Source organism: Lepisosteus platostomus, chromosome 11 (assembly GCF_059453375.1).
Source record: "Lepisosteus platostomus isolate fLepPlt1 chromosome 11, fLepPlt1.hap1, whole genome shotgun sequence".
Classification (NCBI taxonomy): domain Eukaryota; kingdom Metazoa; phylum Chordata; class Actinopteri; order Semionotiformes; family Lepisosteidae; genus Lepisosteus; species Lepisosteus platostomus.
Genome location: NC_142621.1, coordinates 5909163 through 5932485, shown reverse-complemented (window position 1 = coordinate 5932485; position 23323 = coordinate 5909163). Strand labels below are relative to the sequence as shown.

At 42.0% G+C, this 23323-nt stretch overlaps 1 protein-coding gene across 1 annotated transcript in view; it reads left to right on the top strand.

Moving 5' to 3' along the window:
- The first annotated feature begins 816 nt into the window (after positions 1–816).
- The window catches only part of ptch2 (patched 2), a 35699-nt gene continuing 13192 nt past the window's right edge, over positions 817–23323 (top strand). Inside the window, exons 1-13 of the mRNA XM_088598115.1 lie at positions 817–1478; positions 3103–3295; positions 13826–14015; positions 14111–14180; positions 14538–14629; positions 18884–19079; positions 19215–19336; positions 20298–20445; positions 21517–21648; positions 21758–21913; positions 22015–22107; positions 22248–22373; positions 23079–23197. Coding sequence (XP_088454241.1) covers positions 1332–1478; positions 3103–3295; positions 13826–14015; positions 14111–14180; positions 14538–14629; positions 18884–19079; positions 19215–19336; positions 20298–20445; positions 21517–21648; positions 21758–21913; positions 22015–22107; positions 22248–22373; positions 23079–23197 — 1784 coding nt within the window. The 5' untranslated portion in view covers positions 817–1331. The remainder of the gene's footprint in view (positions 1479–3102; positions 3296–13825; positions 14016–14110; positions 14181–14537; positions 14630–18883; positions 19080–19214; positions 19337–20297; positions 20446–21516; positions 21649–21757; positions 21914–22014; positions 22108–22247; positions 22374–23078; positions 23198–23323) is intronic.

The following is a 23323-nucleotide window of genomic DNA, read 5'->3' as shown; positions in this document are numbered from 1 at the left end:
AAACGCAGTGCGTTAAAGGCCCCCTTTATGTAAAACAAGGTATAAAATTGATTGATGAGACGATGGAAATTGAACAACTGCATGTAAAATTTAAAAAGTTAATACTGCTAATCAGCATTGGCATAAAATGTGAATTGCTGTCATGCAAAGGGTTAAGTTCAAATGTTGGGATATATTCTCTGTGACAACTAGACCTCAGTAATTGTAAAGTGTAAATAATCCCATCAAAGGCGAACAGTGTGTCAAGGTCTGACTAATCCCTTGTTAATAACGGTAAGCAGAACTCCACCCTCCAATTTCTTACCTTAGGCTAAATTAAGTGGCAACATCATTTTTTTGTGGAAATGTTTAATTGCCTCAAAATAATTAAATTACTTTAATACGCAGTCACAGAAGTATAACTCTTTACGTTGCTATAAAACAGACAATAATATACATTCCCTTTTTCTGTGGTCTTCAGTTTCATGCACCGTGACAGTAATCTTATTTGAAAAATGTGATTAAAACCGGATAATCATTAAGATCATTAGGAGGTGTGAGGCATTGCAAATAAACAGGCAACGTTTTACAAACTGTCACGTCAACAGAGACTCCCAAGAAACGTTGAGTTGCGTTAACATAACTGTAAATAAGTCCTAATTTTTTTTTCTTTCTCTTTTCTTTTATCTGATTTGGGGGGATTAAAAGGAGAGAGCCGTATCTGTTGTGTCACTAGATGGTATGTGCGATTTCTTCTTTAAAAGCGAACTGAACCATTTGGAAATGTGCAGAGCAGGGCAACAAGAGTGCGGGGTTTTATTGAAAGAGTTTTCCTCTCCCTGACGCCCCCTCCCCTGCTCCCCCTCCCTTCGATGATTTGAAGGACTGTCTGGGTGGTCTCCCTCTCTCTCCACTTTGGTGAGCTGTTGCTTAGCAGCTAATAATAGGAGATGTTTGCAAAGTAATTTGCCTCTTCCTTGGCCAATGAGAACCAGAGCACTTTTCCATCAAACCACCCTTTTCAGGATTTGCAAAGGGGCTCCCTTCTCCAAATGTTACTGCAACGGGATCAGAAGCAGACTTAGAGATCTGCCCGAGATTTTCCTCTGGTTTTTAACTTTGTTTTACAAGATTTCTGGGCGAATGAAGACTGAAGGATCTATAAGGATTTGGGCACATAATGTTGGGATGGAGTTGCAAGACTTTGGCTCAAGGAAAGACTAGAAGATATTCTCCAAACTTTAACCCGGTGGATGCGCTTGTTCTCCTTCTTGGATTATTGTTGCTTTTGCTGAAACCGCAGCGATTGTTCTTCCTCATTTTCTTGTGTGCTTCGTTTTCTTGTTTGGACTATGGCCTCGGATCTCAGAGTCCAAGGGGCCGGTATCTTTGGAGATTTACCCCCAAGTTACACGCGTTCTCCACCGGCTGCGAACTCGGATCTGCTCCGGCGACCCAGTTACTGCCACGCTGCTTTCGCGTTAAAACAGATTTCTAAGGTGACAGAACACTTCTTCTTACAAATTGAGTGCATACCGAATGGTTTATGTCTTTTTATTCGTGTTAAGCTTTTAAGCCTTATACTCTTAACCAACCTTTTTCTTTTTAAAAATCGTAGTATTTCGACTGTGGAAACTGAGGGGGGGTGGGGTGGGGGGGTTAAACGAGAAATGTCAAACTGGTTTCCCCCCTTTATAATACTAAGTATGTTTTGCTTGAGCATTTCAGCCACAGTGTCACCACTGCCTAAGTTTTAAAATGTTACAGATGTCAAAGTTTCTATTCTCGTAAATGTGCGTTTATACGGATTGGCATATATAATTCTTCAAAGCGTATACGCTTTTAAAGTTTCCGTTCTTAATAATATTTAAGATATAAAAATTGTACATTGAAGCTTTATATCAATCGTTTAGTGTCTATATCAAGTTTCAGTTGCGTGCATTTTTATAGTATAAGTGAGATTGTTTTTAAAAATGAAAGGAATCCATAGAACTTTGTTGTGTTTGTTTGAAGATGTGGTGGGTCGCCGAGAGGAATTCACTGATTAAGTTTTATCTGACAGACCCATCACTGAACCGCACGAAGGTTTGGATAGGTGTCAAAACCGGTGTAAAAAAAAAATCTATATCCACAATTCAGAATAGACAATGAGATTAAAAGATGTCCATGAAGGAAAGAAAATGATAGAAACAAACTGGAAAGGTGAATAAGACGTCATGTGTCTTATAACAGAGGGTCCCGTGTTCTGGTTTTCTTGTTCGTGTGCTACTGATTTCTAAAAGAAAATAGCGACAACATAAAATCGCTTTTATTTTACATTTGTTAATAAGTGACCCTTCTCCGAAAATGCTAATCCGCTAATATTTGAACGTAGACTATGGAGATTCGCATTTATTTATTTTTTAATAGATGTGCTTTTTAAAAAGACACACGAGGCATCACATCCTGCTTCCAGTATCCAGATTAGAGGCGGTGGGTGCGAGTGTAATGACACTGGATTGCTAATAACATGCATTTCTGGTTCTAGATTAGTCATGGATGTGCGCTACCCCCCATGTCCGTGCCCATGCTGTGGACAGTTCGAAAAAATGGGCCGAAGAGACGGCTAGGGTTTATTTAGGACAATAACTCCTGGGTCACAAGCGCCAAAGAGGACTTCTTAATGAATTTAACTTCATAGTGTTATAATACACCTAAAACATTAGCTGTCTTTATGCTGGGCATATTTCCGAGCTAAACTTGACAGAACGTCAGCTGCTCGCAGTGTAAATTCGACAGCTGAAATGATCCATATTTTGCCTCATGAATAAAATACCGAGTGAGGATAATATTCAACTAATTCGATAGTATCATTTCTGATGTTCGCCCATTCACCCTGTCCTTTAACTTTTATCGGGCTAGATCTAACGCTTTGCTGGAGATTGTTGATAGTTGTATAAAGTTGTCTAACAGTGTAACCCGCGTGTTTTAGCTGTCTGAGAAAATACATTACTGTACGGCAATGGAAAAAACGATTGGCTATGATACTTTGTTCGTTATAAACTATGTTGAAAGTGACAAACAGAGCGGTCATCTTGTATGTAACACGAAAGTGTATGTTTGTTTTCTCTCCCCTCCTTCCAGGGTAAAGCAGTGGGACAGAAAGCCCCGTTGTGGGTTCGGGCGCGGTTCCAGGCTCTTCTCTTTTCTCTGGGTTGTCAAATCCAGCGGCACTGTGGAAAGGTCCTTTTCATTGGACTGCTTGTATTCGGGGCCTTGGCTGTTGGATTGCGGGTCGCTGCCATTGAGACGGACATAGAGCAACTCTGGGTGGAAGGTCAGTAAAAAGTTCGGATTCGACTCTCAAAAGGCACGTTGTTAGAAGGGGGTGCATTTTTGTGCCGTCAAGGTGGGAGGTAGATAAGAAGCGTGGTACCATCTCAGCTGTCATTTCAGCTGATCTGTTTGCTGTCTATTTCTGGAGAAGGTCAACCATTTATCACTGGTGTGTGTAATGAATATGGTGACAGGTTTCAAGACTGTATTTTGAAAACAGTTCTTACAATACTAAACAAACTCAGACATACTGCAGTTTATTGTTTCATATCTTTGTTTTTCGTGTTATATAACAATTGCAGCGCAGTAGCTTTCATTGTCTTTGATTGCACACATAAAGTTTTGGCTGTTAAAGTGAAATCCGGGGCTTTACATTGTACAACACGTGAGCCACGATTGATCCTGACACAACACGCCGTTTTCGGTTACAAAGTAATTTTGGAGCGCTTGTCTGTTGGGGCGCGTTTCCTCTGTTTCGTTTGACGAAGTTACCTTCCCGTCATCCTGCACGACTGTTGTGGGATTCTCTTATCTTGCACATTTGGACAGCTTGAAGCTGGTGGGGTTTTATTTGGTGTTCACACCCCCAAATTCTTTCTAAGCCCTCTAGGCTTTAGCACGCCGCTGATCCCAAGAGCAGATGTGCTGTGTGAAACGTTAGCCATCTTTCGGGCTCCGACCCTCCCCCATTGCTCCCTGTGTGGTCTGAAACTATTCTTGGATTCCATTCAACAATAAAGGAACCCCCTTTCTTAAAAATAGTGAATACTACTGAAGTTTACCCACCTGTTTCGTGCACAGTAAAGAAATGTTCTCGTTTTAACTCAGCCTTTCCTTTTCTGGTCTTATTGAGAAAAACGCAAAATTGTACATGACAGCTTCAATCTGGCCAATAGTTAAATAGCTTACTTACACAGATTCCCGTTGCTTTAAACTCATTGCGGTTTCCCGGAGCACTGCTGTCGCTTACATTGCCAAACATACTCGATTTATTTGCTGTTGATGCGCTTTAATGTTTTTCTGGACGGACGTTTTCAGTATATTTGCCATCTTAGTTGTAATGGCTCTTCAAAACATGATATTTCAAAACAAACTACCAGTAAAGTTTGTACTGTTCTGTTGAAGAATACTGAATCTAGCAGTTTCAGTTGCGTGATGTTTTAAAGCAAACTGATGTTTTCTATTGCTGTGAATGAAAGGCCAATAGCGTATAAAAGTGCTGCTCCTTTAAGAGGCTGTGTCCCTGTTTCTAAAGTTTCTGCCTGCGTTGTTTCCCCCAATAGCCCATTGACAAAGCTGCTCTGAGTTGAATGGAGAGTAAGTGGTTTGGTAACAAGGAGAGTTTAGTTCTCACACACACACACATGAATAGAGAGGGATTCTATGGGGGGAGTTAAATTAGTACACAGAATTCTATATTACAAACAGGAGGCTGTTTATATGTTATCTTTTCCAATTGCTAACACATTGCTGCTGCAGCATAACTGGAGTTAAGTTTGACATGCAAAGGATACCTACACTGTAGCTATTTACGAGGCTTATTGCCATTTTGTGCTTGTCTGAGGATGTCAAAATATTTTAGAAAAGACTGAAACATAATGTTAGAAGACAGCTTTCTTTTTCTGCTTTGATTTTCCATGAAAACACATTTTATGTTTTGGAAGCACTTCAATAGGCCTGTAGGGGTAAGACTGGATCTGAAATAAAGAGTATTTGGAAATCAAAATCTGTTGTGCTGCAAATACAAAATAAAGGTATATAGGCTATAGATCCTATTATCTATGTATTTTGTCAGATGTATATATTGTATATATTTGCGCCCTCAAGCATGTACAAAGCTTTGTTTGCAGCATCTAGAATACCCCTTAAATATTTTCCGTGTCTTTGTAAAAACTTTAAAGGCTTTCAAGAAATCTTGATTTGAGGAAGATTGCCAGTGTAGCAGCATTCCAGTTTTGTAGGGCATGTGAATATTCAAATCTCCAAAGCCTAACCAGGCACAAATGTCTTGGTTTAGCTTAGGATGTATCTCAGATCTGACCCAGTTTTACTAACTGTTACATCCTGAGGTTCTTTGTTTTCCTCGCACCAAGTTTGAGATGTTGGGCTCTGCATTTGTGTGCTACACGTACAAGGAGCTCAGCTGGAGCTGAAAGTGTTAAGGTGATGCTCCCTCCTCTGACATAGACCAGCTGTGACATTTGCAGCTTGTGCCTCCATCAGATCTCCAAAGGAGTCTTTGGCCTACACCTCTTGTGCTTGCAACTGCTAAGTGTGTTTACCCTGCATGTGAAATGGGACCACCAAGCATTATTTTAATTGCTTCCTCCTACTTGTCAAAAATGAAGTGTGAAAATCTTTACTGTTGAGTAAAGAGCACAAGAAGGTGCTTCCCACATTAATATTGCCTGTTTGCAAGTTCTAGAACAAATATTGCCCTGAAAAATGGTTCCTTGGCAGGCAATTACTGTTTACGTTTTGTTTTTATTTGTTGCTGTGTTTCACATTGAACAGAAGCAGCTGAGAAGACACTACTTAAAAGAGAAAGCTTTTGCTCAGACGTAAATTCACTGCAGAATGAAACATGGTGATTGATGAGGTTCTCTAGCCAGTGTCTGGTTTAATTTTTAACTTAAGTAATGCTCATCTGTGCCAGTACAAATCAATGGAATGCACACAGTTTACATTTTGTTTTATTGTTTTTTTCTGGAGATTCATTTTTGTTCCTTTGCACTTAATGGCATTGGGGACGTCCATGGATATGCTGTTAGGGTTTAATGATAGAAATTAGAACATTAAAGATGGGAAGGAAAACCAAGCACAGAAAGTAAACCTCAGTTAAGGGGCAGACCCTATAGATAATGGGACTTTCGGTGTATTGTCTAGACTAGGAAGAATAGGATAAAGAAGAGAAATGTTGAGAAGGAACAATGCAGGGAAGATTTGAAAAGTATGTGTTTTTAAATTTTGTTCCTTAGATGTGTATGGTCCCCTACTTCCTACATGTCAAGCTTATAAAAACTAATATAATAGAACTTCCATAAAAAACAGTCATCTCTAGAACAGGGACATACTGATTAGTGCAGCAGGGAATATTTTAGTTTGCATCTAGGGACACAGACATCTAATGCATTGTTAGGATGTTTGAAACGCTCTTTAGGTATGAAGAATTATATTGTGAGTTGATGCATTTAAAACAGAAAAGAAGTGAAATTTAACAGAAAATGTTTAATCCATACTGGAAAACCAGTCTTCCCTGCTTCCAAGCCAGGCATACCCCAGCCGACATCTTGCTTCAATATCACAGAACAGATCCATGTGGGAATTTTCACATCCCACCCTTTCTTGGAAAAAGCGGCTTTCTCATGTTGACAAAATGTCAATCAAAAGAGCATAATACGGCTCAGCTTTCTGGTAAATCCATGCTCCAGACCGTTGAATGGACGAAAAATGGAAGGATAGCTAAATCCATCACATTGAGCAAACATAAGGACATGAACTGTACATGTTTTAACTACGAAAGAGCATCAGTTTGAACTGGCTATTTAGAAAAACAAAGACTACTGTGATTTCTGTTTTTTTCAGATTGTGAAAAAGGGTTCTTTTCCTGGCCAAACTTTAACATAATTGTGTCAGACACATCTCAAATTCTTTACTGCTGTAGATTAGGGTGGAAGGAGGAAACAAAATTCAGACTCTGTCTTTTTAATCTGTTTCAAAGACCATAGTTTCTGGCTCCCACACCTTGAAGAAAAAGATCAAATGCTGCTTTCTTCACCAAGAGGTGACTTTTTCGAGATATGTTGTCAGGTTTGTGGTGTAACTTACACGTCTTTTAAGATGATTTTCAAAGAAATACATTCAAAGACTAGAGGGATTTAATGTTTTGTGACTTTGATTGTATGACTTGAGTTGTGGCTCTCTATAACGCATCTTGAAATGTTTTATAATGAGACTCTGTGTAGTAAAAAATGGCACGCACACATGTACGCACAGCATGAATAGAAAGGTCCAGATGGAGCACTGCTGACACCTTCTAGGACTCAAACAAACAAGGCTTTCGAAGGAAATCAGTAGATATGTTTGCATTCAGATTGGTTCTCTAAATAAAAATGTAAGGTAAATGCAATAATTCATCAAAAAAATACACAGTTCCCCTGTCCCCAGCCTGGTACAAGAGAAAGAAAGCTCTATCAAGCATTATCAGAGGTGAATGGCAAGCCACAGGGCTCCAGCTACATAAATAAACTGTAACTGCTGAGCTGCAGACCTCACGAGTAGAAAGAATAACAAGGCCAGACTCGGGCTGGGTCCGCAGAAAGTGTTTATTCCACACATCCCCTACCTGAAGCCCCCCATCTCTCCAACTACATGTGTAAATATCTATGTATATGGCCATTTTTTGTAAATAGTTGTAATCTATACATAGCTAAAATGTATCTAGTTCTTGGAGAATGGACTAAGGTCCTTTTGCTTATCATTTGATTGCTTCTGTAGAGGCTAACATGCGAATCACTAAACAGTAAATGGACTATCCAGCAGTGGGCACAGTATTCATTTATGGACAAAGTCTAAACTCTTTCTGCGTTTGTGCAAAACATGTATTGGATGGTGTTAAGCGTTATGTCATCACGTTGATATTAGTATTGGTTTCCTTTTTGCTTATGGTGTAGCTTTGTTACACGAACCTGCGGCACGATCTCGCAAATGTTCATTTGATTATCCCTGAATTATGGAGTTTCCAATTGGCACTTGCGGACTTTGTCATTGCTTGTGATACACGTCTCACTTCAAAAAGGTTGACAAGCAAGGTCAAAGTTATTTATTTTTAAATTCAATGCTGTAAAAATCTAATCCTGCATAAGTAAACTTGTTGACTGTGTCCAAGGATCTGTGCATGGTGCTGACCCATCAGGATAGGTAACTGAAACTTCTGTAAATCTCTCAATTTCAGTCATTTTGGAGCTGTTTTTTTTCTGTGAAGAAAGTTAGTTTTCTTTGCTTTGGATCACATAAAGCGACACCAGTCACCTCTTTTTTTGAATATTTTTCCTGTTGCCATCTCCCTGCACCATTCCCCCCCTCAAAAAGAAGAAGAAGAAGAAGAAGAAAAAACATCTTCTTGGTGCTTGGAAAAAAAAAACGGTCCCTGGGCTCAATAAATTCATTTCTGGTCTGAATGAAGCCAGCAATGTGGAAAAATTTTGCCTTTCACAACGGGATGAATGTATGTTTCAACCACACATTAAGCCGCATTAGCAGGCAGTGGAGTGCTTAATGCGACCATTTTTCACAGCAGCCAACAGTGGGGATGATTAGCATAATTAGTACAGGCAAGCCTATACATATGGAAATGGCTAGTGCCTAAATGCCAACACCAGTGGAAATTTATGTCAACCCTGACAGGAGTATCAGGTCTGAATAGATCCTAAATGAATCTTTTTTTATGGTGCTTTCCTTAACCTTAACACGTTTTCGAATTCTCGATTTTTAAGTTAATCTTAATTTCAGTTTCATGTTGTGGTAATTTTCTTTCGTCGCTGAATGGTAGGCCTTTCCTATATACACCAGAGGCCTGTTTAGGCCCCAAGCATGAAGCAGGCCTCAACAGCATCCCGCTCGGTAATTGAGTCTTTTTCTTCCCCTCTCTCTATCTCTCTCTTTCTCCGTCCCTCTCTCAGACTCACACACACGCTGTATTTCTATAGCTAAGGTATGAAGCCACCCCCCTCCCCTTTGCATAGTTTTATTTGGTAGAGAAGCCTTGGTTCTTTGCTTTTGTTGTGAAAGTTTGCTTTATTTTTTCCTGTTTGTTGGGAAACATCTGAAAGACATTCAGAAGGAATGACAAAGGCCTGCATTCATTCTTTGGAGCCCGAGTTCTTTCTTTTAGGAGCTGAGGTGCAGCACCCATCTGCTACTGGATTCTAGCAAAACAGGGAGGTGGGGTGGGGGGTATTGAGAATGAGAGGGGAGCAAAAAGATTTATTTTTAAAAGACTTGTTTTCCTGTAAAAGGGCCAGATTCTAGACAGTCTTAAGAGTACGGTCACAGCTCTGTAAGGAGTAACAAAGGGGGAAAAAAGGACAAGATGTGTTTTGACAGGGCCAAGCTGAAAAGCGATATGGAAATATTTGCTCTGTAACCCTCCCTGTGTTTTACTGGGGTGGCTGGAACAGGTAAAAATGGCTCTTTCAACACTCTCCCCAGTGAGACTTCCTCCAAAGCAGCATGGGTCCTTTGAGTGGTTTCCTAATCCAGCTAATCTGGTCCATGGTACTTTGAAGGTGGCCCATGCCATGTCAATTGCACCACAGAGCCTAGAGATGTAGAACATTGGAAGAGATATTGTGTGTAGCTTATTAACTAAACCTATATATAACTTAACATTCGTGTCCCTAAACATTAACAGGGATTGGCTAATTTAATATGGGGGTGCCCTTAGCAAATATTTAGATGTCAGTCATTACAGTTTTTGTGGATTTATCCATACTAGACTGGGAGGGGGATCTGATGGTTTCCATTGTGCTTTAAACCAGAATGCAAGGGAAGGAATGCAGCAAATATTAAGATGGGCCACTTTGATACTTAGAATACCATGTTCCATTTCTGGGACTGATTAGTCTGCTTTTCAGAAGTACTAAGTGAACTGAAATGGACCATTGGATCAAATGGATTAGCAACGGCAGGGAGGAAAAGGACCTGGAAAAAAAAAACGATTATCACTAATAACAAATGTTCTTACATTGCCTTGAAATGTGGTATTTCAATTAATTAAAGGCTTTGCACACCTTCAGGAAAACAAAATATTTTAACGGAGGCTGTTTGTGGATTTGTGACGATAAAGTCTGTGCTTTTTGATACCACTTGAAAACAAAACTCAGTCATTCGGTAATACAACTGTGGCATATTTTCAGCAGGAAGTCAGTGTAATTTAGGAGCATGTTCTATAACGGACTGGCATCCCGGTCAGGCTGTAGTCCCACCATGTTTCCAGTTAGGCTCTAGCTCACCGTGACCTTCAAAAGATGAAGCGGTTGCTATAAAACGCCAGGTTTTACCCCCAAAAAAAAAACTTTGTTTCAGTCTGAGAAGGTTGAAGTCTTCTAAACAAAAGCTGAGCACTTGTGCTGTGTTTAAGAAATCAATGGCAAAATAGCAGAAAATGGAAAGAGCAAGTTCTTGGTCATGTATGGCGTGGCTGGGTAATGTTCGTGGTATTGTTGCCATCCTGAGAAGATAAATGACCTCCCAACAGACACAAATAAGTACCATTTCCGAACCAGTGATAAATGAAACCTGACACATAGGGAAACCAGCCTAATCACCTTCGCTCCGCATCCTGTCCGTAAAAGAGAAAAGACACTGGTGTGTGCCATACTGATACCCCAAATCCAACATAATAATGTTCTGCATCTTCCCGCAAGGGGTGAGCGTTTCTGATCCTGCCTGCAGGGTGAAGGCACAGTTAGGATGGAGTTGAGTGAGATTGGGCCTGACAGGGCCCAGCCGTGGGGGTGACACCAAGGCACAGGGGGCTGCACCTCAGCAGTTAATTACATGTCACAATTCATACAGCTTGTGGGCCCTCTGCGTGGGCCTGATCCGTGTGCTTTACCCTGGGTGGGATTCCCCCCCACCTCCTAAATCCTGTTGCCATTGTATCTGAAACCATTGTGTTGTTTCTACTGTCCGTAGTGTGCACGTATGTGTATGTATAAAATTGTCTGACAAGATCCTGGATTTTGTTTCCTTTTTTTTTCTGGCACGGACAATAACTAGAATGAAAAATATTGGAATATATGTACAGTAAATGCCTATTCCCTCACAGTTACAGTATATAAATATGAGTACTGTGGAATCCATAAACTACAAGGCGGCTAACCATACTGTAGGGTGTTGTTAAAAGAGACATCTCACAGAAATTCAACAGGAAAGCAACAAGGTCTCAATTTTTTCAATTTAAGGTGTTGCTTAGGACTTCACTTATCGTTGCTCAGCTATTTTTTTGTGTATTAACAACAAGTTAATACAATGTAACCCCTGAAGAGGGAACACAGAGCGTCTTTTACCCCCCAACATTTAAAATATTTTGGTGTCTGTTTCTTTAAATGCGAGGGCCTGCAGCCACAGAGAGAGCAGGCACCAGAGTTCCCATCTGGTGAGTAGCTGAGCAGTCACTGAGTGGCGGGGCCTTAGTCCCTGTCTGGGTGGTCCAGATGGGCGGAACGAGACACAAATAGCTATAATTTACTTCAGGAGCCCTGTAATTACAGAGAGAGAGATTGAAGCTCAGTTCCTGCAGATGCCCCAATGCATTAAAAATGAACACAAAATTCAAAATGAAAGAAATGTGTTTCTTTATAGATAGTATACATTCTCCATACAGTATATGAATGTTGAGATCGATACACACAGACTTGAGAAAGATTTGGAAGTGTTATTAAATTGCTGAGAAGCTCCCTATTCAGTAGTGTACTAAATATACAAATAACCTTTAAAATGCAACCAATGAGCATTGAGATGAATAGCATTTGTTGCATTTTTAATGCCTCTTTGTACTAAACCATCATTAAACCTTATATGATAAAAGGTAAGGCAGAGTTCTAAAATCCTGCTTAAGATCCATAAGCTATACTTTGAGACTGCCCTAACTTTGAGAAAGTGTCTAAAATGGCATCGTCTTCTTGCATATGTCTTTTTTTTTATCTGATTCTGGATTTCAGTCACAACATGCTTGAATGTTGAATAGATACTAATTATTGCGAAGCATGGCTGTGGATGTGACATGTTTAAACTGGAGAAAAGGCGAAATTAAACGAGACAGGGGGAGCTCATTTCGAGACGTCTAGCAGCTACAGCAATCAAAACGCTCCTTCCTCTCGGTGTTGTAAGAAAGTCAAGTTCAATAAAAACAATAGTGACAAGAGGAGTAGGGTGGTGTAAAACACAGCGCGGAACGATTTGTTTGGGTCTAGTCTGGTGCGCTTTGACTTAAGAACAAGCACAGCCATTTCTCTTCGGCAGCAGTGTAAATTCCAGCTCTGAAGGAATAAATTGCGTTATCAATTAAAACGAAAGGGGGAAGGAGGGAAGGAAAGGGGGAGGAGAGACAGCGAGGCTGGCCTCTCCTGGTTGCTGTTCTAACGTAGGATGGTGTGTTAGCAGATCCAAGGGCAGAGCGGCTTTCTGTAGTGCAGTGCGGTGTGTTTCATGTGCCCTTGGCGGAACAGCAGATACCCTGCCTTGTCTTCTCATGCTGGTCCCTCTTAATTAGGGGGTTGGCCTATGAAGTTTCCTCTCAGTGCTTTGATGCTTTTATATAAAATTCTAAATGCCACATGAACGACGTTTATTCTGGTTGTTTTATGAAAAGTTCTCATTAAATGCCTTACTTCCCCAGGGGTTTTTGATGTTGTCATTTATGACAGGAGCTGACCTTTTGAGATACAAAAAGCTGTCATCCTCATGGAGAGACTGGAATTTTACTCTTATGGCATCTTTGTGCAAGAGCGCGAGAGAGTTCCTACAGGCTGGTGTCTTTACTGGATTCACCTCAAACATTCACTTCTAATTGCTACCTGAATGAAAAGAGAAAACAAGGCAGGTGAAAATGGAGTTTTCCACTCCTGGCAAGGTCTTTCAGTTACTACTGCTACACTTTTGTGATGGGATTTAGGCAAGATTCATTTGGCTTGGTTTGTTTTGCAGAAGTAACCCAATGAGTAGCTTTGACTCATTGCCTTGGCCAGATTTTTGTGTCTGACGTTCCTTCAGCTCAAGTTGGCAAAGAAGCATAAATGAGTGTGCGTGCTCAAATGACTGCCCTATTTTTTCTGCATCTGTCTTCAAATGTATTTGACAGAGCTTTAACAGGCATGTATGTGGTCGGCATTGTTTCAGACATGCGGCAGAATGCACTCCTCCGAGCTCTTCCCAAGGCACGACAACCCAAACAGTGGAGGAATATATATCTTGTAATAATACGGCAGTGAGATTGCCTGCTTGCAGCGTGTCTCTCTCTCTCTGGCGCTGCTGTGGGTCTGCTGTTCCCTGGAGTTCAGCCAGACACTGTGGTTAGAGCTGCAGAGCTATGTAGGAAGTAGAAAATCAATGAGAAAGGGAGGTGTTGGGTGAAAATTAGAAATTACCACATAGAAACTCTATATAAGTCATTCTTACACATATTTATTACCCTGGCTGTAATCCTGTAAATCCTTAAAGCCCAGTTAGAAGCTCAAACAACATCTGCACACAAGCCACCTATAGCTCTTTTTTATGGTTTGCTTTCTGGAACCATTAAGTGTGATGCAACCTCTGGTCGTGATTATATGAAACCATCAGGTGGAAAGGCTAGAAGGTTTGATGAGTTATCTCCTCTTGTCAAGAAAGGGAGACATTTTCACCCAGCTGGGGGAACCTGCAATACGAAATGAATGAACAATTTTGAGTATGAACTCAGCAGGAAGACAATGTGCGCTCTTCTGTCTTTGCCACCACTTTGTCACAATTGTGCATACTGTCCCAACAGCTGGCAGCCGTGTGAGTCGAGAGCTGAGGTACACGAAGGAGAAGCAGGGAGAGGAGGCAGTTTTCACCTCCCAGATGCTCATCCAGACTTCGAAACATGAAGGCACTAATGTTCTTACACAGGAGGCTTTGTTGCAGCATTTGGAGGCAGCACTGGCAGCTAGCAAGTTGCAGGTGTCCTTGTATGGAAAGTAAGTTTCCTTCTGAGCGTGTACAACTTTATATTTTAAAACGGCTACGTTGCTTGGAACGTCTCAGCCTCACTCTCATCTTTGTTTTTATTTAGGTCTTGGGATCTAAACAAAATCTGCTACAAATCTGGTGTTCCAATCATCGAGAACGTCATGATTGAAAGGGTAAGTAAGCAGTTTGTTCATTTGTCTTTGGTTTTGAGGAGTGTGGCTTTCTTTATGAGGAAAACGATGTGAAAAGGATGTAACACGAAGCAGCTAATTATATTTGAAAACTATTACAATTTCAGCCTCGTCTGCGGAGGCCTGTCATCGTTATCACGATTGTTTCATTGCTACTTCTTTAATTTGTTTCCGTTTCCTTGTTTTAACCCCCAATGTAGCACCTAAATGCAAATTAAATCCTTGCACTGCATGGGACGTCTTTACCAAAATAGGCTTTCAACGTGATTTGTCTTTTGTTAAGTTAACATAAACACGGGAGGTCCATAACAGGTTATCGAATTGTTCTTTGCTTTCCAGATGATTGATAAGCTATTCCCCTGCATGATTGTGACTCCACTGGACTGCTTCTGGGAAGGTGCTAAACTCCAAGGGGGCTCTGCCTACTTGCCGTAAGTTTCTCACCTGTTTAAAAATAAAATTGTACAACAATGTTTTTTGAGGTGCCGAATGCTGCAATGGTTTTGGCATGATCATGGCTGAAATCTTTGTCCCTTTTTGCAAATGTTCAGATGCCAGGCTTGTCCCAGCACGTCAGCACTGGACTGCTGCAGTACAAGCGATGCCTGCATCTTTCCTGCAGACAATGTTCCCACACACACTCTTAGACATTGCCATGCTGGGCGCTTATCATGCAGGAGAGATACCACGTAATCCTTCACTGGGTTTTTTAGCCCCTCATGTGAGAGAGTTGCTGTTGCTATTTACAGAGCTCCCTTCCTCCACCAGGAGGCAAAGTGGTTAGTACTACTGCCTCACAGCTCCAGGATCCAGTTGGGTACAATTCCAGTTTCTGCTGACTGTTAGGTTTACATGTTCTCATTGTGTTTGCAGAGGTATTCACTGCGTGCTCCCACTCAAACCAGTACAAACTGTGGGATTATGGAGAAATAGAAACAAATGGGAACCAAGAGCCATATGGCCTCCTTGTATTCTGCTGTTCCTTTCTGGAATCCACCACTACTTTCTGGCAGTCACGATATCTGCCTTTTTGTCATCTTAGTTTTTCCAGCTGTTCGGATCCCTGGTTTATCTTGCTCACACCTATGGCTATGCTGACAGGACAACAACCTTAACTGGGGGCAGAGATCTCTTGACCTCCTGTTGCCACAGGTCCATTCTCACTGTAAAAGTGAGGGCAAACAGCCACAGCAGAGTCTGGCATACACTGGGTAGACCTGACCACTGTTTAAAAAGGATGAAAACGATACGTATATCTGATGGGATATTAAAAATACATGGACCTAACAGCCTTTTAAAGCTGTTTCAGCTTTTAAAATTTGAACAAGTCGATGAAAGAAATTGGAATTTCTAAGTAATTTGAGGACAGCAAAAAATCTGGCTATCGACAGAGATGGCCTTTGACGCAACTGTCCGTGTGCCTCAGTCCTGGCAGAGGGACCTGCAGCTCCGGCTCCAGCCAGGGAAAGCCTGTGCCGATCGGCAGAGAGTGGACAGGGAGAGGGAGGGGATGGTCTGTGGGTGTGTGGGGGGAGTTTGGGTCAGACAATGGTAAGCATTCTTTCAGTTTACGAGTGTGTGTCCATCAGTGAGGGGGCCCAGGAGGGAGCCCTGCTTTGTCAGCAACCGGTAACACCGCTCATTCTCATGTTAATCACCGTTGCTCAAAGCTGTAAGTTGCCCAACAAATAAAACAGGCATTATTCAAGCCACGGGCCTATAGAATGCCAAAAAAAAACTTAAGAACAGGGACGGGCTCAGCAAGCTTTCGTTGTTTTTTTCTCCTAAATTGAAGTTTATGTAAACGCAGTGTGCCTAACTGTCGGTAATGTATGAACAAATACATGTGTATACATGATTGCTACAGTTTTAGGTAAATTGGCATATACCCGTTTCTATACAATGCCTTCAATTAAAAAGTAACATTTTAACCATTTCAGCAAATTTGAATATATGCACAAATATATGCACGCCATTATATCATTTGTCCCAGAAACGATATTAAAATTGTCTCCATCAACAGTGCTTAGCAAGAGCTTAAGGAAACAAATCATAGGACGATTTCTGAAGTGAATTCAAAATAATGTGTGGTTGCCATTGCTGGGACGTAGATTAACTAGCGACTGAACCAAGTAGTGGCCACTTGTGGCTGGAGTGAATGGGGATTAACCTGGGACATGAAGAGAGAGGGGGTGACCTTATCCAAAGGGGTGATTTTAACAGTGCAAGGCCCTATCTGGGTTCAAAAGGGATGACCAAAAATATTGCATGCAGTTTTTTTTTCTTAATCAGCTAATACACCAAAACTGCTGAAGAGCATCCATTAAAAAAAAATGTATTTATTTTTCCTTAGGCCTTTACTTTCAAGTTCGGATCAAAAGTGTGTGTGTGTGTGTTTGGGGGGGGTTGCTGTAGCTAATGTCCTCTCCAGCTTCCGCTTCAGTTCAGCTGAGTTTTTTTTTTAAACGGGGAAAAAGAGAGAGAGAGGGAGAAAGAAGAGAGAGAGAAAAACTTTGGAGAACAAAGAGCAGCAATCTATGGAAAAACAAAAGGGCCTGGGCTAGCTCACTCAAGCAAAAAATAGCAGATAAAGGAGCCTCTCTTTGCAGGCAAGAGCAGGGCCGCTTGGTATGTGGGAATCTCAGAGACCCAGCTTTATTCCAAGCCACTCTTCATGAATTATTGGAGTGAGATTCAGCCCAGAGTTTGGCTGCTTTTTGAATGTGTCCCTATTTTTCTTCCTATCTCTTTTTTGGGGGCACCCCTGCACAAATGACTTTATGTTTCACTTACATCTGGAAAAATAAGAGAAGCAGGTGTAAGAAAGTGTGCGTGTGTCACCTTCGTGTACACATCTATGCAAGACATTTCACCACCTTGCTCATAAGCAGAATATGTAAAATTCTGAATCTTTTAAAATTGATGCACTACAATGCAAAGCGTCAGCTTTGTTTTTCAGTAGGCGTGCAACGTTGTAATGGCATTAACAATTCAAAAATGTTCTGGTCTGTATTTTTACAGTATTTGACATTGCGACAGGTTTTTATTGTGGCTCAGGTGAGAGTGCTGCAGATCTTTTTAAAAGCGGGTGTAGAAGTTGTTCATTTTTGAAAGTTTGTTTAAAAAAGGGACCTTTCTTTCGAACAGGCCCAGTCAAGGTAAAGCATCTCATTCAATCCCCTGCCACTTCCCACTTTTATAGTAGGACTGGGGGCATAGGGAGGTCAGACAACTGCTCTGCCAAAGGGGTCACACAGTTAGTAGGTGGGTTATTGCACTTCTTGCACCACAAGCAAATACTCTTGAAAGAAAAAAAAAAGCAAGAAGCAAATCGTCTCTTCCGAAACTAGACTCCGCGTTTCTCATCCATGTTCACAGATATTGTGGGGTACCCATGCCATGCTGCAAAATTGTCAGTTTTGTCCTGTTTCCTTCTTCACCGTTCTTTAAAATTGCAATTCTCAGATGGGTGTGAGGAGGGAACAGAAAGGGGGAAGGGGGAAGCCCCCCAAAAAATACACTCATTGTAAGTGTGAGAGAAAAACCGACAAAAGGATATTTTACAGATGAAGAGATTAATGGTTTAACGTCCCCTCAGAAGAGAGCTGTAGCTCATGGGGAGGGAGGTGAGGGGGGAGGAAGAGAGGAGAGGAAGAGAGGAGCCCATCAAAGCAACAGTCAGTTCAGAAAAAGTGAGAGTGTTGAAAAGGATGGAAAGCAGTACAGGTTCAGTACAGTCAAGCACAAGAACAAGAGCCTTGTTCTGAGAACAAGGGTCAGAGAATTTTCACTGGAACCCCTAGGAACAACACACCAGTCAAAATATGACCTTTCTGAATCTAGAACATCAGAGTCCTTTCCAACGGAGCCAGTACATTTCCTAGCAATTCAACTACCTGTTGAGAACCAGTGTTCTGATAGTTGCATATGCCAATCCTTTCAGTTTCCAAAGCTTAAAATTCAAATCACTAATTATTTCCTGAGGTTTTGTATTTTTGACAAAGGTTATATATATATGTTACTGTCACTGAGCGCAAGAGAGACTCTTCTTGTCCCCTTGTGTTCTACCCACTATTCAGATCCCCAGCCCTCTCCAGAGTGATATCAAGATGTTTGAGAGCCAGTGGTAATTGTTATGACTCGATGCACAAAGTTAAGAAATAGGAGCGAGCAGCTTGCAGATTGGGTTTTCCCTGCATTGTTGCCCCGTGTAACAGGATAATATACGGTACTTTACATTGCATCTGGCACTGGCAATGAAGATTGAGTGAGAGCGACCAAAAGTACAACCTGCAGCCCGAGGGGAGGGATTGCACAGATAGCCTGACATTCATTTAAAATCAATTCCGTTTTTCAAGCTTGTTATTTTGCGATTCAGGAATAACAAGAAATTGGAAAACTGAAAATGGCACATAAACCACCTGGCCTGATAGCGTATCCTGGATTTATTCTGCCTGCTTCTATGCTATTATTCTAGGGACATTAACATATGTACAGACTAATGGTTAACAAGCGGGTATTGGAGAGTTCAAGGATAAGTAGTACAGTTGTGATAGTTTTGTGGCCAGCAGTGACTTTGCTTCTGTATCTAATATCCTTATGGCAGATCTCAAGCAGGCAGTGTCTTCAGCCAGCAGAGATCCTGTGTTATCACCATATGACTCATGTGCATATTGCTTCAACAGGGGAATGCCAGACATCCAGTGGATGAACTTGGACCCAGTCAAGCTAATGGAAGAGCTGAGCCAGTTCACTTCGCTCGAGGGGTTCCGCGAAATGCTGGAGAAGGCACAGGTGGGACATGCCTATATGAATCGTCCCTGCTTGGAGCCCGATGATCCTGACTGCCCACAAAGCGCCCCCAACAAGGGATTGCGTGAGGTGTGTAACACCATATGGTCCCTTTTCTACTTTACTTGGGGTGTAAACAGTGCATTCTGGTGTATTGTAACTTTGATAACTTTAAGTGGACCTCGTTGTTCATGCTGTATTCTTTACCTGGTTAATTTTCCTCAGGTTCCTGACATTGCCAAGGAGTTGCGTGGTGGCTGTCACGGGTTCTCTAAGAAATTCATGCATTGGCAGGAGGAGCTGATCTTGGGCGGTAGGACTAAGGACTCCCAGAATGCATTACTGAGGTGAGAAAAGCAGAGAGTTGGTGTCTGTCACAGGAAAATCCTCGTGGAGGCCAGGGAGAGAGGGACTTCTGACTCCTAATAACCTCACACATCTGAAGAATTCCTTGCATGAAGGAAGATCAGTTTCCACCTCTGACCCCCACATAGGAGTGACCAATTAAACACGATGGACAGCCATATAAACCTTGGCCTTATTTGTTTGGGAGTATCCGAAGGAGTGTGTCTTTCAGTGACCTAAAAAAGGATTATATACCTTAATTACGCTTTGAACTTGTTTTTTTTAGTTATAAATGTAAAATAAATGCCAAAATGTCTTATTCTTAAAAGGGATTCTAAGTACCCAATTTAAAATAAATTTTTAGAGCCCTGTAACCTGAGCTCTGGGCTTTCCTAAGCATTTTAAATTCTTGTTTTAATTTAAAACCACTGTGAAAAGGAATAGAGTGACAAAGTTGGGATTTTGCCCAGATCTTGACCCTGGCAAATCTCAGTGGAAGTGATACAATCCTTTACAACGGGCCATGAAAACCCACAAACATTACTTTGAGATATGATTTATTATAATCTCATTCACTTCATTTTTTCTAACCATAAGCTACCCAGTCTGTGCCAAGCTTAGACTGGGCCATCTGTTTATACATATTGAAATCAGAACACCTGTTTTAAGCCACAGACCCACAAGTGCTTGTACACATACACACACACACGCATGCATGTACAATCAGAAACGCTGAATTACAAGATACAAATACAGTATGTTACTGGGAATTATTTGTGCCTTCTTTCAGATTGCAGTGTTGCTTTTCAGTTTCTGCTGATCTGTTCTGCTGATCCGTTTTCCTAATAATGACCTTTATAAACAGCTTAAGAAAATTACATTTTCATATAATGTCAATTTCAATATGGAACTTCTGTATTATCTGCGTGGCCTGTGTTCATAATTACTGTGGTTTCCCGACAGCGCTGAAGCCCTCCAGACAATGTATCTCCTTATGAGTCCCAAGCAACTCTATGAGCACTTTAAGGATGACTATGAGATTCATGACATCAACTGGAACGAGGAGAAGGCCGCTGCTATCCTCGAATCCTGGCAGAGGAAGTTTGTTGAGGTAATGCATTTGTCCTCGCTGTGTGTTCATTTCCATTTAGTGTCTTTTGCTAGAGGAGAGGTGCTGCTGTACGAGTGATTTGCCAGAGCTTGAGATGTCACTTACCTGATACAAGCACGGTGTCCCAGCTTTTTCTGGAGGATTTGGAACAGTGCGTCTGCCTGAATTCCATCAATCCTCAGCTGCCTCGTAAACGGAGTCTGCCGAGGAGGCTGCTGACAGACTCCCAGTTATAGGAACAAGCTGTTTTTGTGATAACTGACACCCCGCGCTGACTGAGGCTAAGTCGAGGGGGAGACCCCGCACTGCCCCGAGCAAAGCCTGTTCAGGAAGGAGAAGGGGAAGGTGCTAGATGGGGCGAACAGCGTTGCTGGAAAAACAAAGTGGAGGGCGCTCCATTCCCCCAAGGCTGTAGGCCATTCAGGGTGGTGATAGAGTGGCTTGGGAGACCATGTGATCTAATTTGACCCTCAACCCCCTTGACCTTTGGCTTCTGTGGTCATTATTTCTAGTTGTCAGGCTTTGCATGATTCCAAATTACCTTGTTTCTTGCTGTTTGAAGAGAAGAGCTTTACGTGAAGAGCTTTACTGCATAGCGATGGTCCATATGTCAAGTCTAGTAATGGTATTTTCGTACCATAATCGATTCTTTATAGTAATAGTCCATTAAGCACTACATCAAACATGAAATTATTCTTCATATTTCAGTTGTTGATGCCAAAACATGATACAAGCGACATGATGGGACTTCCCATTATAATATGTCTAACCCAATAAAATAAACCCTGAAAAATGTATCTTCCATTAGAGATGATTCCCATAATTATAGGAGCCGTTTATTATATTTTGTCAGGCTATGTGGCATTGTTTATGTCACCATTTTGCCTTCACCACATGGCTTGAGTCAGATTTGAGTCAGGTTTTCTCGGCAATAGTAAGAGGCACCACATCCTGCCACATTTTCAAAGATACAAAATCTTTTGATGAGAGAGTAAAATAAGAGCTGTTCTTTACTGAAAGCAGAACATGTTGGTCTTACCTGTGACATCAACCTCCGTCTTGCTCCTGCAGGTGGTTCATCAAAGCATTCCTCAGAACTCATCCCACAGCATCCACGCCTTCTCTACCACCACCCTGAATGACATCATGAAGTCCTTCTCTGATGTCAGCGTCATCCGTGTGGCAGGAGGGTACCTGCTCATGGTGAGTAGAAGGCATGCTGTCAGTTTCCAGCTTTTTTCTGTAGGTTGGAAGCAACTGAGGGCCCTAATGAGACCACAAAATGGTAATTCGCCTCTTTCCTGTGTTGCAGCTGGCTTACGCCTGTGTGACTATGCTGCGTTGGGACTGTGCAAAGTCTCAGGGAGCTGTTGGGCTAGCGGGAGTCCTGCTGGTGGCGTTGTCTGTAGCTGCTGGCCTGGGGCTTTGTTCCCTGCTGGGTATTTCCTTCAATGCAGCTACCACACAGGTATGCCTGGAGCCCTCCCCTCTTGACTAGTCTGTCAGAGAATTCTAACTGCGTAGCATTGACTGAAACACTTTCATCTAATTAACTTTCCTCTCCGCTAGGTTCTTCCCTTCCTTGCTTTGGGAATTGGAGTGGACGACATGTTTCTGCTGGCCCATTCTTTTACAGAGACGAGCTCCAGCATCCCTTTCAAGGTAAGCATCTTTAAACCTATCCGCCATGCTGTCTGCCTTAATTTAAGTACTTGGTTGTATTCTTTCGCATGGATTACTATCCGAAGTGCCTCGTAACCTGGAGTCTCCTTTTGGTAAAATGTGTGTGGTTATTTCTCTAGGAGAGAACAGGAGAATGCCTGAGACGGACTGGAACGAGTGTGGCTCTCACCTCAATCAACAACATGATTGCCTTCTTCATGGCTGCTCTGGTTCCCATTCCTGCCCTGCGTGCATTCTCTTTACAGGTATTCGTCTGCGGCTTTATTCTGCACAAGCAAATATGGCTCTAAATCAAGGAATGGTTGATTCCAAGGTTTCTTTTTGTGCGCGACTCTCTGGCCAGTTGGGTGCAGCTTGCACAAAGGAGAGAAAGGCTTTGATAAACTGTCTTCATTCCAACCCCGGCTTTCACATTTTATTACCGGGAGACGCTGTTTCATCCTCAGACGTAAACCGGTAGGAAAAGCTCCCACAGCTCGCAACTCAGGTGGGAGGGGAAGAAATAATCAAATGAGAGAATATACCAATATATCACTGGGCCACTGGGCCGTCAGAGTGGGCCCTGTGATCTCCCCGCCTGTCCTTGGGTGGTCTGGAGTCTGATAATGCAGAATATAATGTCAGCCTGAGGGGCTGGCAGTAGGGTTGGGGGGTGGGGAGGAGCCGTTCTGTGTCAGACTTGCACAGGCCCACTGCGACCCTGGGACTCCCCTTTCTCATGATTGTTTCTGTTGACTGTGGGGGGGTTGCAAGTGATTTAGGGTCCGTTTCTGGCCTGAATGCGCTGCACATGAAACGCTTAGGATTTGCGAGGATGTGGATTTCACTTGCCAGGGCATTTGCTTTTTCTGTGGAGCGCAGCCCGAGTGCCGCATTCAGCGGCAACTTGAAAGGGTTTGGATGTTTCAACCCCCTCACCTAAAACCCCTTCCTGTTTGTGTTCCCTACAGGCAGCCATAGTTGTAGTTTTCAACTTCGCCATGGTTCTCCTCGTCTTTCCTGCCATTCTGAGTCTGGATCTTCACCGTCGAGAGGATAAGAGGCTTGACATTCTCTGCTGTTTCTACAGGTATGAACTGTTACAAAAAATTGAGCATGCTTGTATTTAATATAATACAGTCGTTAATCGATCAAAAGAGCACTAATGTGCAGAATAATTTGGTCAGTATTCACATGCGCAATCACATACTTTATG